General features: G+C 34.8%; 2 protein-coding genes across 2 annotated transcripts; one reads left to right on the top strand and one right to left on the bottom strand.

The window, feature by feature from the left end:
• Positions 1 to 1,601: 1,601 nt before the first annotated feature.
• On the bottom strand, positions 1,602 to 16,144 carry LOC110720454 (NAD-dependent malic enzyme 65 kDa isoform, mitochondrial). Its single transcript, XM_021899488.1, has 19 exons — positions 15,809 to 16,144; positions 14,620 to 14,716; positions 13,980 to 14,098; positions 13,046 to 13,213; positions 12,331 to 12,459; positions 11,511 to 11,571; positions 10,182 to 10,285; positions 9,670 to 9,753; positions 7,955 to 8,061; positions 6,759 to 6,870; positions 5,832 to 5,945; positions 5,333 to 5,398; positions 4,637 to 4,709; positions 4,468 to 4,554; positions 3,561 to 3,615; positions 3,411 to 3,482; positions 2,579 to 2,641; positions 2,393 to 2,507; positions 1,602 to 2,126 (listed from the first exon to the last, which is right to left on the bottom strand). Exons 1-19 carry the CDS (start codon positions 15,977 to 15,979, stop codon positions 2,058 to 2,060), a joined length of 1,866 nt encoding a protein of 621 aa, XP_021755180.1. The 5' UTR covers positions 15,980 to 16,144; the 3' UTR covers positions 1,602 to 2,057.
• Positions 16,145 to 17,785: 1,641 nt separating this feature from the next.
• Positions 17,786 to 19,864, top strand: LOC110720453. The gene has a single exon (XM_021899487.1). The coding sequence runs from the start codon at positions 18,700 to 18,702 to the stop codon at positions 19,576 to 19,578; it is 879 nt and encodes a 292-aa protein (XP_021755179.1). The 5' UTR covers positions 17,786 to 18,699; the 3' UTR covers positions 19,579 to 19,864.
• The last annotated feature ends 391 nt before the right edge of the window (positions 19,865 to 20,255 follow it).

The following is a 20,255-nucleotide window of genomic DNA, read 5'->3' as shown; positions in this document are numbered from 1 at the left end:
GAGGGCTAGATTTTAATTGAGTGATATGGGTAGTTATGAGTAACAATGGTGGTTATTGGTTTTTTTTTTCAAAAAAAAAAAAAAAAAATTAAAAATTGGATGGCTAGAATTGCAGGGATGAGAATTTGGAGTGTTGTGAATGAAAGTTAGAAAAAAAAAACTCTTAAATTATATATTAGATATGAAGTAAAAGTTAGAGGGAGACCATGATAGAAGGACAATGTGAGGAGTGTAAATATTTTTATTATATAAGTGGGGATCATGGAAGAGATAAAAATGATAAAATAATTAATGTGGGGTTTAAAGTAATAGAGAGAAATGATAAAATATAGTCTTACCTTCGTTAAATGTTATGTGCAACTATGGGTTATTATTCGTGAGATATAAAATATTTTGAAGTTGTACATAACTTTTAACGGATGTAATATAAAGTTATCACATAGAGAGGTGATGCACTTAAAAAAAACACCCTTAAAAGGAAAGTGATGCATTTTATATATAAAAAAAATAGAGGGAGTACAAGATAGTTATTCAGAGCTCGGTGTTAACAACAAGCTCGGCTTAGTCAGAGCTCGGGTTTAGATTTGACTTGAGATTTAACGAGCTTAGTTTCAACTATCCTTATCTCAGCTCAAAAGGTTGTGAATAAGCTCGAGTATTTTTTTTTGTATATTATTAATTTTTTTAATAAATTAACTATTATTATCATAGACTTCGTTTCATTTTTTTATTTTTTATTTTTTTTTGAAAATATAAACTTTGTTTCATACAAAGTATTATTCACAAGACAAGTGTGCGTTCTAACTAAGTGTTGTAGCCTTCCTTCATGGTTTTTGTTGTTATTTATGTAGAAAAAAACCAACGAAAGAAAGAGAAAGGAAGTAGTCCCTCCGTTGAAAAAAAAATAGTCCCTCATCGAAAGATATGAGCAAGTGATAGAATATAAAAATTATGAAAGCGATATCTAATTGTAATTGAAATACGTAGGAATGAATGTAGGCACCATTTAGGCCTATATTATTTTGGGCTTGATAAGCCTTGATCAAGTGTCGAGGCTTGAGCTGAGCTCAATTTTTCCAAATTTGACGAGCTTGAGCTCAAGCCGAGTCTGCCTAGGCTTGGTCTTAGTCAGCTTGGTCTTAGCTCGACTAGTTAATAAACTTATTGCCCCTTACCCACCATTATATTGACACATATAAAGAGCAATTTTTTTCCCTACTTGATACCAACTAGGAGAAAAAGGCTTCGATCAAGCATAACATTGTAATGGTGTTGACCAAAAGGATTAGGAGCAAGAAATTTGAGCAACCTTAGCATTGATATGTTTTTATTCCTTATCCTAATTTATATAACCAATCAACACACTTAAGTAAGAAAAAAAACAGTAGATCAATGGCAGACTTGTTGATCAATCAAGTTTGCATAGAGAACCTGTTTTTTTTTTTTTTTTCTCTCTCCATCTGTTGCATTGATGAAGTCCAATTTTTACTCAATGAATCTCAAGAGACAAATCACTTTTAATATTCTCTAAAAACCTGAAAGTTTTGGTGTGTTTTTGTAAATCCGTAACACTAATAAGAATACGCTTCCAGCGGAAGTTATAAGTTCTACATTTAGCAAACGCCACCTTCAATAACATTGATAAATACTTCATATTTATGTACTCGTATGTAATTTGACAGACATAAATATACAGGAGTTAGCATTTAGATGTTATGATAACCAATATACTTCGTATTACATACAACGTGCAACCATTTGTGTCCTGACTGTCCTCTACAATTTTAACGCCATACTACCCTGAAAACGAACTTGCAATGGAAACAACAATGGTGAATAGAGCCTGACCAAAACCAGCAAATTGCAATACACCAGAAAATAAGAGACGGACAGATAAGCAGCAAGAACTGACAGTGCCCCATTCGAGCAAAAATAGCTATTATGTGTGTGATTTGTGTCTATCAGAAAAGATGGCAACTGTGGCAGGGTACAATACCACTTCTCTAGTTTCAATACAACACGCATTTTCTCCTTCACCCTTATATATAGTCTCAGATCTACTTGTACACTAAAGTAGGGTATTCTGGGTTCCACATGTTGTTCTCTACATATTCTAGAAGTTCCTCCTGCAAGACAACATTAAAATTCAGTTACTATTAGAGTCTGGATCCCAATTGAGGGGGTAACATGACAGACAACGACTTCAAAAGGAAGGCAACAAGTAACAGTTTCTTGTGACCCAGCTCTCAGGTACAGGGTTTCAACTAAAACAAATACATATATGAGAGCATAAATCAAAGGCATGTACGATAAATCTCGGGCCAATGGATGAAATGCCTGTTTGCATGATGATTTTCTTTAAAAAAAAATAGGTTTAAGTTTGTAATATTACCTCATTTAGTTTCTGGAGTTCCCTAACATCCATGCCACGATAGCCTTCTGCAAGGTCCTCTTCTAAAGCCTCCTTCACTACAGCTGCTGCTACCTCTTTAGTGATGTCTCGTATTCTGCACCGGAAATAGTGTAAAAGAGACGTCATGAAAATAAAATTCTGAAAGCTAAATGCTCCAAAACTAACCTCGATGTTGAAGGATAGATGACTCCATTGAGCACCTCTTCTTCAGTCATATATCCAGCTAAGCTGTAAATCAAGAAACAATATCAGCATACTCTACTAGCACAAGTCCGTGTCTCATAGCATGCTGGAGAAAATTAAAACCCATATTTTCAGTGAGTTTGTGTACTGAATTCGATCAAACAAGCGAAAGAAAAGTACTGCAGCTCCTAAGTAACATATTTATTCAGTTTTGTCCATCTCCAATATACCACAAATATTCTCTCCTCAACATTATTAGTAACATGTGATATGGAAAAGTTTGGTTTTAACTTGCTAACTTTAATGTGGCCTATTGTAGTGAGAGAGACTATACTAGAAAATCCACAAAATTTTAGGAGGAAATGGACACTAATCATTAACAGATACTATCAAAAGAGCATAAAAATCAATTTCTACAAACAAGATTAAATGGCTAGAGATTGCAGTCATGAGCCAAGTCAGGACATCTTCCGTTCTCACTAGCAAGTAGCAACTATTGCTGAAGAGGTTGAGAACTTTTAAGAACATTTAGTAATGAAGCAAAATTGAGCTAGCATCCACATTGCAGCACCTTCAGCTGCACCTCGGGATCACAAGGACCACGCATGCCAGATGACTTCTAGGAGCAAATAATAAGAAACCATGCTAATGATATATGTGATCAGATTCTGATAATTTATTGATCAAATATGATAAAAGTGCATACGCCAAAGAAGGGAAACAACTGAGGTTGGATCTGCAGTCTACAATTAGGCAAAGGAAAAATCATGGGAATCCATGCACATAAGCTTTCAGTAGAACTGCTAATACTTACCGCTCCGCAGCAGCCTGTAACATGCCATCTGAGACTATCTCAGAGCCCGAGAGAAGGGTACCTAGTCCTATCCTGATTGTTCAAGAAAAAAGACATTAGTAAAGAAGAATGAAGGTGGCAATTTATATCAAAAGCTAAGTGGAAACTTACCCTGGAAAAAGGTACATGTTATTTCCCTGGTTCACATGACCAGTCTTGCCATTTCCTACCATATCAAAAAATGTTCCATTAGAATTATAATACTCCTTTGTCCATTCTCCCAGAATAAAACTGCAGTTGTTGGGGTTTGGGGGACCAGGGAGGGGAGAAATAGGCATACTTCTGTTGGACACATTAAAATAGGGTAGAGAAGAGAAGACCCGAAGATGCATAATCTTAAAAAGATTTTCTTCTTCTTCTAGTCAGCAATTTTGAGTAAGACTCTAATACAAGTATATACATCTTTTTTTTCTTTCTTTTTTTTTTTTTCGGTTTTACTCTACTGTGAGTATAGAACAGAAATATCTGAAAAATGTGAGTAGGTGGAAGAAAAGGATGGATAAAGTAAGAGAGGCAAAGTGCAGTGGAAATGTGTAAATATTGAAAGGTAGGGTGGTAAAGGGGCTTTGACAAAAATGGAGTTAGTACAGCTGTACAAGAGTGCAGAACAAAAAAATTAAAAATAACATATAAGTAAAAATAAATGAACCAAACGGGAACAGCAAAAAAAGAAAAAAATAAGTATGTAGTATATAAAGCACAGTGGGGGGCGCTCGTGGGGAGAGGGGGGGGGAGGGTTGGTAAAAGTTACATAGCCATATTCTAGCATAATATGAACACTTAAGTGTACTTCATGGATTGGGAGAAATAAGTTAAAGAAGAATATATTAATTCTGGGATTAACATGGGTTATCTAAAATTTACCGGAGCTATATGAAGCCCCAAAGAACCTTAATTGTCCATTGCATTTCCCCTTGTGCAACAGTTCTTATTTTCTTCCACATTACACTAACATCACTGTGCATTTATCTTTTTTTTTTCAAAAAAATTGAGCATATTAATTAGAATGAATGCATACCAAGATCAACATTTTGGAATGGGCTTCCACTTGCATATATGATGTGGTCACCAACTATAGAGAAAGCTTCTTCAGGGGTGCATTCAGCTGTCATTAGGAAAATATATATATTTTTAAAAAAAAAATTTGAAGAAGAGCTGAATATCACCATAAAGAAGTACAAGCATACCATTTTTTGTAGGGTTTGACATAGCAAAGATTGCAGGCTTTGTTGATGTTGAGCCTTTAAATGCTTCCAAGACCTAAACCACAATTAATAAATGGGTTAACTTTCAACCAGAAAGTGTGCAAAAGTTCACAGCTTAACACAATATAATCATTTTTCTAATAAAGAAAAGAATATTTTTTCAGGAGAGAATATTGGAAAATTCCCGCAGCAACTAGAAGAATGAGCCAATCACACTATGTTAAGAAAAATGAAAAGGAAAAAAAAAAAAAAAAAAAGCACAACCTCATACACAGATTGACCAATCATTTCATAACAAAAACATACAATGCGAAATTTATATTTAATGACAAATATATAACTTACTATTGGAAAGCTTGTATTCAAAGATTTTCAAAATACTGATTTTATTATGGGTAGAAATGTATTTCATGAAAGAATTAATGAATTCATAGTCATATTCAATCATTAATGAATTGATATTGCTGGCTTATCAGATGGTCATTATCTATTATCAGGATGCTCTTGAAGTCTTGAGCCAAGACCAGCATGTAATTAATTATCATATCAGATCTAATTCATTGCATCCGTAAATGGTGCTTGACTTTTTTTTAACTCAGAGCGATTAGAAAAGGAGAGGAGAGAGGAAACAATATTCTTAGCAGAAAAGCAAAAGGAGATCACTTGATCAGTTCATACCTCTCTTGAGAATAGACCCCCAACCGCAGATAATCCAAGAAGTACATCAGGTTTAACCTGCCGAACCTGTTTCACATATGATCAAAATGTAAATGCATCAAAATCACGCAGCCAAAAGTCCAACACTTTTGGTAAGTTCAAAGAGCATAAGCCCTCACAACTTCACAAGATCTAAACTTATAATAAAAAATAATAATTTTTTTGCAAAAAAATACCATAAATTAAGTAAGCTATAGAGAAGAAAAAAAAATAAAAAATTATTGCAGTTTAACTTTGAAGGATTAAATTTTTGGCTCAAGAAATAAGTCATCTGAATCAGATGGAGCCCAACTTTATGATTCTATTATGCTTTTCGATCAATAAGACGAAGTAAGCAAAGCGGGATTAATATAACAGGATCAACAAAAAGTACAAAATTGCAAGAGTTGCATATTTGTGTAAACAAATTGCACACTCTGTAACATGTAAGATGTAAGCAGTGGGGCAGAAGTTCACTAACCACTTCCGCCAGGCTTGCCCCTTCCTTCAACCCTTGGCGATTAATTTCATTAGCCCTCCAAGCAAAAGGGCGGACCTCTGGATCTATATCTTCGCGCTCCTCAGTTATCAATCCCTGATATGCACAATAGAGCAGCTTAGTCATGATCAACTACACGGTTTCTGTTATTAAATTAAATCTAAAGCTCTTATCTTTGCCAATCGAAAGTAGTCCATAACTCAGTGACAAACGCTCCTGATTATCACCAAGGTGGGAAAACAAATATACAAATATAAAGTTCCAGAAAAAATAAAGGAAAATATACATTACCTTCTTACTCACGGACAGGAAATTAAAAACTTATCATTTTTCTAAATAAATTATAGGGGTAGAGATAACAGAGTACAGGTAATCCAAAACAAATCAAAGGATCCAGTCCCTCTGAAGTCTGAAAATTCGGCAGTAACAACTCCTAAAAGCCACAGTTCATCTAGAGTCTAGACATCCTAGCTAATACATGTCTTTCTTTCTAAATAGCTTATTCTGTTATTCTACTAATAACAAAAAAAATACTTCCTCCGTTTTTTTAATATTGCACCACTTGCCTTTTAAGGAAATATCACAAATATTGCACCATCTCTATTTTAAGAAAAGAAATACTTGTGTTCACACTAGAAATACCAAATATACCCTTACTTTTCAATACATGATTATTTAGTTTATGTATACCATCACATGGGCAATCTTGTATTTTTACCTTTCTCTCTCATCGTTTTTTCCACTACCAAAAATCTTGTGCAGTTGTGCCAACCTCTATGGTGCAATAAAAAAAAGAACGGAGGAAGTATATGTTCATCAACAAGTCAAAGGTGTTGAATTACTTGAATCTGCATGAAGTGCCCAAGGAATGCAGTAAAATGTCAGACAAAAGCTTAATTAATTACGCACCTTGGCATCAACCACCCAGAATTGGCTCCTTGCACTTTCATAGGCAGACTCATTATTCCCCAACATCCTAGCCATTGTTTTTCTGGCGGCATTAAGAACACCTACACCTGCACTGTCAGAATCACCAAAACCAAAATGTTAGTTGCTGGACAAAACTCCAAATGTTGGAAGGAATCATGAGTTTACACCTGCACTGTCAGAATCACTAATTTAATCTTAGCTGCCAAAACAGACAAAAACAACTCAAACAAGCTCAAAAATTAGAGTTTCACTCAGATATAGGAGATGAAGAACAAGAACTACAAGATTCTAAAGCATAGCAGGACCAGGACAAGAAAAGAGGAAACACCCATTTATTTCCTTATTCATTTCGAAATATTCCCTCTAGATAAGATCTCTGACTTCTCATTTAGGACATGTTTCAGAATTCAAGCCAACATTCCACTTCCTGCTTGGTATCATGAGCTCTAAACTCCTTAATCTTCTTCCCTGGCCTTTTCTGATAATTCAAACCAAACACTACATGAGATACTATTGGGATTTGTTCATGAGAACTCTTTGAGACAGCCATACTCCACTCTTCTACAAACAAGATCCTCAGAACCCAAGATACATGCAACAACTTTGCAGGTAATCCCCTCCTTCCCCCAATTCCCCACCACGCACCACCCCATCCAAGACCCAACCTACCCACCACAGGTATAAACAAACCAAAAAAATTGAAAAAACAAATATATAAAAAAGAAAACCAAATATACAATACAAAAGACACCAATAACAAGAGTACAAGATGACACCGTGCAGTTTATAGCATTTCTCTTAAGTCCACAGGCCCATAGCTACTGTGACAATAGCCCCACGCCCACCCCACAAACTATTTTCTTAAGACTTAAAAGAGTTGTTTTTCTTTTTATTTTATTTTTTTATTTTTTTTATTTTTTTATTTTTTTGAGAAAAAGACGTAAAAGAGTTAATTCTTGAATTAAAATTCAGCAGATTAATATATTAAACATACGAGACATAAAATTCAGCAGATATTACAGGGAAAAGTTAAGTGAGGAATTGAGAGTTAAAAACATTAATTTTCAATCATTAGGCAGTAAATATATATTTTTTTAATTTTCATTTAGAAACATCTACAAGCTAAGTTAAAAGGAATCTACACCAAGTCCAGAGAAAAGGCAAGACAAGAGAACCTTCCAGCTCCAGCAACAACAATCTTTTGTTTAGGAAAGTCAATCATTGGCCTTCCTTGAGCCCTTACAGCTCCCAGAAGCCCAGCAATTGCAACACCTGCGGTCCCCTGTTTTCAATAGAAAGAGAATCAAACATGTTACTTGCTGTTCTCGGTTTTCAAACAAAAGACAATAAAGCAAGCACTTCTGAAAAAAGAGATGGTCGGCAGTAATAGCCAGGCATTAACTAAATTTTGGTATAAGGCCATGCAAAAAGATAATCAAAGTCCCAATTTGTTAATTTGGTAAATTGGTATCTGTTCTAATTTTTAAGACTATAGTAACTTCAACAGCACAAACAATCTATGTTACTCGGACTCGGGTACCCATGTCCGACACGGGTATGTGTCCAAGTATCCGACTCGGCTATTTTGTGAAAAAATTCTATTATTTTGAACTAAAATGAAGTGTCCAAGTGCCATACCCATGTCCGAGTGTCGAGGGTCCGACACTGGTACTTGAGGTAAAACGAAGAGTCCGAGTAACATAGCAAACAATGACAATCTAGTTTATCAAAAGATACTTAAGCTTAATAAGAATCTTTTTATTCGAGTCCATCTAATTTATAGCTAAAATTATGTAAAATGAATTTATCTATAATATTTAAATGTTTGAAACTAATATAAAATTAGCACCTACAAAGAACGCTTACATATTCACAATCATCCAAATTCCTTTCTAGCCTAGATTAAATATGGAAATTAACATTCTTCAGAAATTCAAGTCACATTAACTTACAAAAGAGGAAGCAGATTTAACCAGAAATGCTTGCAATCTAACTACTACAAAAGAGGAGAAGCCTAAGGCAACAGACACGATCAAACCTATAAAAAAAAACCCTGAAAAAAAATATGAAGAAAAGCACCTAGTGAAGAGGCTTACTCTTCCTCAAAAACCATAGTTGAAACATTAGGCATGAACTATAATATCTGCTTACAAAACGTATTCAAATCTCCCTTATGGATGACTCCATACTTTACACAAGCCCTTGATTGTAGTAGCATAAAAAAAGGTGATGGACAGGAAAACACATTCTGAATATAGCATATAAAACCAACCTTGTAACAATCTAGACTAACACTGAAAATTAAAGCTAGTAACTGACTTATACAAGGTGAATGATGATATATACTGAGTGGAAGAAGAGGAAAGTGTCATATATTTCAGTAAATATGTAAAATACAGACCCAGCCTTACGTAATTAATTGCTCATGTCGTAACTTGTAACATAGCACATGAGCATTCTAAAGTTGAGCCACCACCGATTTGATTGCTCAATCAAAAAACTCTTTCCAGAGAGCCAAACAAAGAGCATTTTTATACGTCAAGATGCTATGACTAGAAAAAACTAAAGGCTGACCAAAACTCCAAGACAAGGGCTCCTTAGTAATCGCATGTGCACATAGAAACTCTTTTATCCAGGTTTTTTTTTACAAAGCCAAGGAAGTGTGCTTAACAAGAGCCTGATGCTATCTAAAGTTGTCGTCACCTCCCCTCCCTGGAAAAATTAAATAAATATATATATATATAACCAATATTGTGGTGCTATAGAGGATACAGACACAGAAAACAAGAGGGTTACAAACTGAGCCTTTTGGGTTCTAAACAATTAACCATCAAGCAAAATTCTAAGGTGAAGAGCTGAAGACACAGCCAGAATAATAGGATACTTATACCTGTACATCATCATTGAACATCCTGTAATTATGTCTGTACCGCTGTAACAGCTTGAAAGCCCATTTGGTTTGGAAATCTTCAAACTGCATAAGAGAGCGAATGGTGGTGAAAATGCCACAGAAAAATAACAGAATTCCCAATGCTTTGCGAGTGCATCTTGGCGCATAGCGCCTATATTTTTTATTTGCAAATAGGTGGGTGAAATAGTCATTTGACATTCAAAATGGTACTTTTTATGGTTACAGTGGTACATTTTTGTGTACTATTATGCATGTATATTCTACCATTATGTCTTTGTAGTACTATTATATCTCACAGTGGTATAATATTTTGATGTACAGTTTACATACTTATTTGTACTATTAGCAAAATATTTATACCACCAAAACATACTATTTACCTATGAAATGGTACTTTTTTTTTCATGGCCTATTGCTGAAAATATACAGAAACGCTATGCGCCAAGAGTTTTCCATACTTTGCAGCAGCTTCATAGTATAAAGAAACTGACCTGCACAATAACATTCGGCCAGCGTGTATAAACCGCCTCCATAAATTCATCTATGACTGCAAGATAATCTTCTCCATCTAGACGGTTTTCTTGCAATCCCAAATCTGCCAATAAGAATTAAAAAGTATAGATCATTACACTTCTTACATTCACATCTCTTATATGCTATCACACACTTTGATAAGTACACAGAAAAAACAGCCTTCAAATAAAATAAATAAGTAAATGTTGTTGGTAGGGTCTAAGAAGGTTTGGATGTATGCAACCTTACCTTAACCAATAAACTCCAGTAAGAAGGTTGTTGCACAGGAAAAATAAATTAATTAATTAAAAATTCTATTAAAAAAAAATCCCTTTAGAGAAACTAGAATTAATTACTATAAAAAATCCGTTTAGAGAGGAAAACATGTTTATTAGTAAAGCTAGAAAAAACTATCTTACAAGTACATAGAATACTTGATAACGGCAGCAGCAAAAAAGTGGTAGTATAAATAAAAACAATAAAAAGTATATTTGTACTACTAGTCTACTATTACAACAACAATACTACACGATAAAATGAAGGATGCTGAATTAATGTTTGCATGTGGAATTTTCAATTTCCTTTGATGATGAGGTAGCTATCCATACACACTATTACACCAAGAGAGGAAAAAAATCTCACTGTAAAGATAATCAGCAGTGACAAAGTTCACTAATTTTGGAAAGCAGTAAGTCTTCACAGACTTGCTAAATTAGATCACTTGGGAACAAAAGATGTGAGATTTATTACTTCATCATTTCCTTTGCATATGGTTGGTAGATACACCCTTGGTTTGTCTTTAAAAGCAATTGTGTCAAACATAAACAAACACCAGTAGAACTAACCTCTCTACATTCTTTTATAAAAGCAGCGAGCATAAGACCTCCTTAAGGCCTAAACCCCACTTTAGGAAAAAAAAAACCTAGTGAAAAGTACAGTGGTTATTTTATGAGATATATAAATCTAAAAAATTTCAAAAAGGAAAGCCAATCCCATCATACTCATTCCAAAAGAAAAAATTTGAAGATCATAGCATGTTCATGAGGCAGAAAATATTGGCGAGTGGCATGAGATCTAACAAAATTCACCAAAGAAGCAAGAGTCCACCCATTCAAAAGTTGACTGTGAAAGCATTCACATGAAGAAACATAGGCTACATTCAGTACACCATGTAAAAACATACACTAGATGTGAAAAGACAGGCACATGATAAGAATGTTTACGAGCAAAAGACAACATCTCAAATGAACTGAAGCTGATAAACTAAATTACCAAACCCCTATCCATGACAGGATTTATATTCTTACATAGAGGGTCCTTAAGGAGCTTCTCATTATTGGTTCCAACATCAATCATTACTGGTAACACCTGCCCACCAAAAAAAGATCATTAAGGAAAAGGGCTCACCTCAAAGAGTTGGAACTGAAAGAAAGGGTAATATATGCACCACAACAAAATCATCTCATATAAGAAGCCTCCTCCCGCAGGGCTGTGTATAGGAAAATCAATCTACACACTCAAATTTAAAAAACTGAAAACCTATCGCACATTTTTTTCAGAGAAGGTTTGATCATTTGAATAAGATGCCTACCAACCCATGAGGAGACCAATATTTAAAAAAAATAAAAAAATAAAAAAAACCTTCAAGAAAAGTTTTGAATCACTTTAGAGTGAAATCTTGCTCAGCTACACGTTTAGAATCATCTATAGTCTACAAGACTCTACAGTAAGTCTCACCTGATAATGCATCTACTGAGTAATGACACATGAAAGTATGGAAGTGCTGATTTTTACAGATTATCTCACCTAAAAATTTCTACTAGATAGAAAGAATCATCACAACAAGGGATCAGGAGTCATATTCAAGCAATAACAAGGGGAAAAAGAATTCCAATCACGAACTACATCAGAAAGGGACATGACAAGAAAAGCCCCGCTAGCAGCGTGAGGCATGAACCTAAAGAGAAACTAAATACAATTATAATGTTGAAATAGTTGAGGTTAAAGAACATAATAGACATTGGGATAGGGAAAAAAAATTAGTGAGAAATTTGATTTGTAAGTCAGATTCAGAAGCTAAACTATAGACACAAGGAAAATGACACGACTCAAAAGTCAAGTAATTACTCTTTGTGGGTTTATCCCGGCAGCAGCAACATATAAATCTAGTTTTCCAATTGCAATACCAATGCCCTGAATCCCTAGATCTCCAAGCCCCAAAATTCTACTACCATCAGTCACAACTATCATATCGACCTGCAAAACCAGAAAAGTATATCAGCATAAAGCCAGGAGAACAAAGGTGGGAAAAACAAATGATTTGGAACATTAAAAGAAAAAGGACAAAAATCCTACTTCCAGCTTAACTTTGGTGCAAAAATAAAAATATTCATATTATGCAGAATATTACAAGTGCTTTTTGACATATATAAGGTGATTTGAAACAGAATACATTCTAGCTGTATTCGGTAAGCTGTTAATGACAGCAATTTGGCTCTACATCTGTTTTCTGATTTTCTTATTGTAGTAAGAGTTCAAATTTTACAGATTAAGCAAGAAACTGGTGCATGAAAACATAAAATAAGGCAAATCAAACATTAGTCAGAGTTGATCCTAAAGTGGGGGGGGGGGGGGGGGGGGGGGGGGGGGGGGGGGGGGGGGGGGGGGAGAGTACGTAAGAACTGACATAGGGCTAGAGCCAAAAAAAAAAAAAGTTCGCTGTACTGGAGATATTTCTCTTAAGGGTCTGAATAGTATCAATATTCACACAAAATAAGTGAACTAGCTAAAACTTTTAAAGAACGAATCTTGCATTAAGAATCATTTTGTCATGAGGAAATACCTGGTCAGCAGGCCAATTGTATACCATAGACATCATCTCTCCACGATCATCAGCGCTAAAGTACATTCCTCGTGGCCTTCGATACAACCCGCTGTAATTCTGGCATACAAGACCAACTGTAGGAGTGTACACAATAGGAGCATATTCTGCAATATTTGCAATTAAAACCTGAATAAACCATTAAACAGACTGTCAGAACATCTAAACATATCTAGGCAGATACAGCATAAATTAGTAGGTTTAGTTGGCATGCTTCTCAGAAATCAATATTCAGGTGTCAACTTGAACCAGCTTTGCACGTTGTGCATACTAATATGCAAAATTTTACATGAGATCACTCATCACCTCTTTAATTAAGTTCTTAAAAACAGTTTCAGTCTTTACTAAAGTTATCAACGAAGTTGAGGCCCAAAGTTTTCTTGATTGAATCTTTCAACATAGGCCAAAATATATGAAGTGGTATATTTAAGAATTGAAATTACGGAGGAAGCCCAACAAGGAATTAATTAGTTGATTACATTTGATCAGCACACTAATCACTACTGTCCACAATCTACAGGACTATGTGGTTTCGCTAAAGGTTGAAGATGTACATAACACATTGAGGCATTAATGCTCCGTATTTAAGTAATTCAATGATTTCTAGGAAAATTATTTCAGCTCAAAAGAGTTCAGCCTGAAATGGATGATTCAAGTTTCAACAATAGTGTTGGATCTGATCATAACTGGGTTATTTAAATGACCAGGACAAAGTCAAATCTAGTAAAAATTCAAATTAAATGAATTCAATTTCATCAGTTCATAGCTCTCAAGATAAAGTTGAGCAGCCCCAAAAAAACTATAAAATGCATCAATGTTTTCTATGCGAAACTTGCAAGTCTTGAATCATTAAATGCATGGAAATACAATAACATAAACAAGGATTTTCACTCACTTTATAGTACATTGTCTCATTTCTGTCATGCAGCCGGTTGAGTATTCTCCATTTTGCTAAAGCATTGGGATCAGATGGTCCATCCTTTGTTTGCTTCTCAAGTCTCCTTAGGTCAGCCACTGTTTGGTGGCAGTAATTAATAACAAGCATTTTTCAAGCACAAAAAGGCATCCACGGCAAGCAGTACCCAGAAGCAAATTGATACAAAATTTTTTGGATAGTACATAGGATGTAGCCAATTTGTTGGTATCTTGAAGAAGTAAACATGAGAAATAAGGCTTATAACTAATTTCCAGTTTGGGTGGGATGCAAACAGTATACTTGAAATCATGATTCAGTTCTTAGAATCTTAGGATTCATGTGTGGCTATACGGTTCAATTCATAATTCTCCCCAATTTTACATATTTCTCTTAACTAGCGAAAACCTCACATACTTATAACATGCCTACAGAACTACATTTTGCACTTTCCAGAGAATGCATTCTTATTAGCTATGACAAGGGAATGAAGGATCACCAAATTACCATACCATGTAAATGACAGGAACATCAGAGCACAGCGAAAAGCTATAAGCATTCGGCTATAATAGAAAGAGACACAAACATTGAAATGAAAAATAATAGAGAGAGAGAGACTAACTAAATCGGTTAATTTGCTGCTCAGTAGTCATAACATTTGGTGGAAGAAGTCCACGAAGATCAAGCCTATCACGTTCTGTCATGGAAAATGCGGTGCCCTACTATTCAAACAGTCATATCAAAAACTCAATTTTAGCCATTACTGAAGAATCACAGGGAAAATGTGCGGCATATTTGAAAAATGAAAAAGTAACAGCAAGAAAGTTCACAAGCAGATATGAATCGAGTAATTACATGTTTATATCTTGTCAAAAGAACAAGTCCATATAGTCTTTGACATCTCATGTCGGTCGTGTATTTCACCATGATATAATCACATAATAGTACTAAGTTATGTAGTCTCTCAAGATCTTACTATTCACTATTGCTAATGTATGTACATGCATGTGAATTGATTTTGTTCAAAAAAAAAATGTACATGCTCCTCTCTATTTCAAAATATAAGACGTATAACTTTTACTTTATTCTTGTTGTAGGTCATATAACCCTTCTTTCCTCATTTAATCACAAAATCTAAGGTAAAATTTATCAATATCACCCATTTTTCACTTCTTATCGACATTCAATTCAGTTCTATTCAGCTTGAAGTTTCTCAAAAACAAGTTCAGATAAGAACTAAGCAAGTTCAACTCACAACTTGAAGAAAGATGCATTAGAAAGCTTCACACTAGTTTGAATATACACTAAACCTTAAATTTCCTTAATCATGAGATGGAAAAAGTTCGTGATCATCATTATCCTTATCGAAAATAATGTAACTAAACATCACAAATCATATAAACTTGTTGCATTTCCTATATCAACCAATTTCATTTCACCAATACTACATCTCCACCATCTAAAACACTAAATTAACCTTATTTTGCAGCTAAATACATTTTTCGAATGTATCTCCCGGACTAACATCGTCACCAGTACCATTCCAAATCCTCGGAATTCCCCTAATTTTACTCCTCATTTAAACAAACACATCAACATCACAAAGTAATTCAAACAGTTTTTGTCTATCATAACCAGCATTTAAAAATATGAAATTCACTTTAAAACTTCAATAAATCAGCTAAAAATTACAAAATCCAAACTAATCACCTTCAAAACCTAATTTGATCAATCAAGTTTCACAAACATTAACCAATCAAAAACTAAAATCCTAAAAATCGCGAAGAAAAACGAATGAGAGAGAAATAGACCTTGTTAAACCAAGGATCATGAAGAATATCAAGGCTACGTTTATTAACAATAGCAGGACGATGACCTTCAGAAGTAGTGAACGATCGATGATTCGAAACAATCGCAATTTGATACTTCAATCGTTTGATCAAAGACGATGTTAATCTGCTTCGATTACAAATCAACGACATCTTTGAACTTCAATTTCTTCAGAGAAAAATCAGCAGAAATTTGAGATGAATTTCAATGGCGAAGTTTCTTCACTGTTGCTGCAGCTTCTACTGGGGAAGGGAATTTTGTGAGATTGGTGAGAATCTTTCCTAATTGTTTGGGAACAAAATAATGGTGTGATTGTTTAAGTGTAAGTCAGACAAGGTTCTTTATTTTTGAGAAGGTGGACCCTACTGAAATGGATAGAAGTATAAGAAATTAAGAATGTGGATTGGGCTTAATGGCCCAATCGTATTACAACATTCTTATTCTTCCTAGAGATAGACCAATTGGGTAATTGTAGATTGCCAAGATAGGTAATGTGTAAGGACCAATTGGGTAATTTAGCGGTTTTTTTTTTGGTGTACCACCGGTTTATCCTTTGGACTAATTTGGATTTGGAAATCTATTCTAAATGGTTAGATTTCAGTAGTGGTTTATGTTGATATATTACCTCCGTTTCATATTGGCCTTGTTTGGAAAATGGATGTTGGCTGGTTCACTTGGCTTAGCTTGTTTGACCAGCTGGAATGTTTGGCTGTTTATAATGGCTTTTGAAATTAGTTGTTTAAGCTGACTATTTGTAAAAGTGTTTGGTAAATTAATTGTTGGTTGTTTATTAGATAATTTGTGGGTCAACAAGCCAACAAAAAAAGCTACTCAAATTAGCTTTTTCATTTTGGCTTAAAAACCAGCTTTTTCGCTGACTAAAAAGCCAATTACCAAACACATTTTTGGGCTGTTAGACCACCTAAAAAAGTCAAAAGCTAACCAAAAAATCATTAAAAAGCCAATTACCAAACATGGCCATTATTTGCAACTTTTGTCAAAAATAAATGCTACACGTTATTTGCAACAAATGTTTTCTTTTCTTTTTTGGTTAACATTTCTCCACATCTCTCTCCTTATCACATGCATCCATAATTTTCTCTCTTAATCTTACACTCACAACCAAATTTTGCCTAGAAGTCCTTGCACTTTATAAAGTTATAAATAATATGAAATGGAGGTAGTATGTTTTTCATATGCCTTTGTAATTGACATCAATTCCTCCAATGTCGTTTGGAAAATCAATTAGATCATCACCATAAGAAAATTAACCACTTTGTTGAATGATAATCGGAAAGTTAGCATCAACCTGTAAACTAAACATTAGATTTGAAAGTTCCGTCATTATATATATATATATATATATATATATATATATATATTTTGACAAAAGCTAAACCACAGTTGAGAATTAGAAAAGGACACTAGATTAATTCTACATAAATTAGCTACTTAGTGAGCTTCATGTACTTGCTGCCTTTCCGCCTTTCTGATGCAGCAAACCTAAAATTGTTCTCCCTTAGTCTTGATTCCCTGCAAAGTCCAAATATTGGCAATATTACTGTCTGCTTTTGAGTTCAACTGTGTAATCAACGCTGCACAGTCTGTATACATAGCAATCCTCTTGAAGCCCTTAGCTAGTGCCCATGTTAGTGCTCCCAAACAGGCTTTAGCTTCTGCACAAAATGTTGTCTCCGCGATCCCATAGCTTCCCCCTCCTTCATAGACTATATCCATATTGTTTCCTGCAAAAACCCATCCAATTCTCATTCGTTTTGTATTTTTTTTTCCCACGATCCATCAATTTGGATATGGTAATCATAATTCCCATGATTATGTTTTCCCAAGTTTGTAGCAAGAAAACCAGGTGGGAAAAGGGGTTCATGGTTTCTTATGCACGCTTCATCTTTGAACTCAAAACATTAAAGCTATTCCCTACATTGTTGTATGTTTCTTCTTACCATAGCCACGCTACCAACTTCATGTCTAAAAGATTGCTACAAAGCTACAAAGCTGTCTATATACACCAAAATCACAATAAAAGATTGCTTTTCACCCCATTATACTTCTTTCCAATTTGTACGATCTTATTTATCTTTAAAATGTAAGTTTCTGCCACAAACAAAGGAACCTACTCTCGCTTATAAAGTAATAACCGTAGTTCTTAAAAAACAAACATTCCCACTAACGGCAATTAGGTCACAATCACAAACAAAACACAATGCATTTAGACACATTAAAAACACTTTACAATACAAACCACAAGATCTCATCTTTTAAGCAATAATTACTTTGGTCCTAAACTCCTCCAAAAGTTAAGCAACACTATTTGGAGTCAATAGTAGAAGAAGTAAAATTACACTTGACACAAAAAAGTGGGCAAGTCAAACCCAAAACAAACCTAACATTTTCTCTCTCCTCAAAAGCAACCCAATCCAACCCAAACTTCACCTCATTTAACAACAATAGCACTAAATAAAATTTATTAATCTGACAAAACATAAATAAAAAATACATTTTCTATTTTCTAATGGAGTAACTATATCAATAATAACCCCAACTACTACTTCTACTACCAGTAGTACAAAAATTAAACTATATATTATAAAATCATATAAAAACTCCCCTGAAACTTTATAATAACACCCCACATTTTCAGAAGAAGACAACCTTGAATCTTCTCCTTCTTCTCTTTATTTCTTTATATTTCACCATCATCCAGATCTTCTTACCCAGAAATATTCAACCCAGAAAACTGAATAATCAAATTAGGGAAATGTCTATATATTTTCGACGCTTTAAAAGCGCTAAAAATTGAGGAGAAAGAGAGAGAGAAAAGAGAAATTGAGGAGAGAGAAAATTAATCAGTCAGATGAGGTGCAAGAAGCACGTATCGGATTTCAGTAGTAGCGTCGGCGTTTGCGCTTCTTGTCTTCGCCTTCGTCTTGAAGCTGTTGTTGAAGCTCAATCTCAACCTAAATCATTGATTTCCGATAATCCTAACCCTAATTCTAATCATCATTCTCAATCTCTCTCCTCAATTCATCTTCATCAGAAGCAGCAACTAGCTCAGCCGTCGCAACCGCCGCCGTTGATTTTTCCGAGGTCTGTTTCGCCGTATATTTCCCGGCGTAAATCCGATCAAACTACCACCACCGCCGTCGTCACCGCTTCCGCCGCCGCCGTTGCGGACATCAACAAGAAGCCGATAATTCAACGGTTTTACAGTACTCCACAAGCAAACCCTAGTTTTCAGAAGAAGAAAAGCGGCGGGAAATTCGGTCTTATCTCGAAGTTATTCCGATCTAAATCGAGTGTTGTGAGTTCATCGTCGAACTCGGTGGTTGAACCCGGTGAGTTAACTCGGTGCAGTAACCGAGGAATGTCGCCGCAAAACGAGTGGAATGAGTTGGAGGAGAGAGAAAGAGAGTCGACGACGACGACTCGGCCGAGTCCGGGCCGAGTCAAGGCGAGTCCGGCGAGGTTGATGGCGAACAATGTTGCGAGTTTTGCGTTTTGTTTGAGTCCATTGGTGAGAGCTTCGCCTGCGAGTCGGTATCATTGGGGAGCCGAGTCGGGATTTTCCGGCGAAATTAGGGTTCCGGTGACCGGGAAAAGTAACGGTGGCAGTTGTAATAGTAAAAGTGATGGAAATATTAATGATAAACCGCACTTGTCTGAAGCGGCGTCGTTTTGTGCGAATCGATCTAGGAAGCTTGCTGATTTTGGAAGGTTAAATCGGAAACGTTGACTTTGACTGTGTTCCCTACATACTCAACCACTCAATTGGATGGATTAATGATGATCATGATGTTGACGATCATAGTAAAGTACGATACTACCCTTTGTAGTTTTTTTTTTTAATTTTTTTTTTAGTATGATTAAAAATTTAAAATGTTGATACCAAAAAATTGTGACACATTTTGCTATGTACATTGAAGTTTTTCTTTTTAGAAGAGTGATATTTTGCCGTTGGAATATTAGAGAGTGACAAATATTACAAGTAATACAGTGTTTTTACTTGACAGTTTTAGTTATTTGGTCGTTTGGTTTAATATTCTCCGAAAGAAGTGTCAATTTGTTGAATCTTCTGTAAGTTTACCAATTTGTTTGATTGTCTTACTTGTCTAGGAGTTCAATTTCTTAAAAAAGTAATCTGTATGTTTTAGCCAACTTAAAACAAACACTTTTGAATGTTACTTTCGTACTCCGTATTAATTAATTGTGCTCTAATATTATACAAAACGTCACTTGAGTGTGGATAATATATATACATAACAACATAATAAACGTACTCATTTCATTAACTCTATGTATTGACCATTGCCACTAATTTCGATTCGAGGTAATCAACCTGAAATCGGGTTTTTACTTGTATAGGGCTATTATATTTGTAATTCATTGCGATTATTAATTACTCCATAGAAG

The sequence above is a fragment of the Chenopodium quinoa genome, unplaced genomic scaffold (assembly GCF_001683475.1).
Source record: "Chenopodium quinoa cultivar QQ74 unplaced genomic scaffold, ASM168347v1, whole genome shotgun sequence".
In the NCBI taxonomy this organism is placed as follows: Eukaryota; Viridiplantae; Streptophyta; class Magnoliopsida; order Caryophyllales; family Amaranthaceae; genus Chenopodium; species Chenopodium quinoa.
The sequence above is the reverse complement of the archived record's forward strand: the minus strand, read 5'-3'. Positions and strand labels throughout refer to the sequence as shown.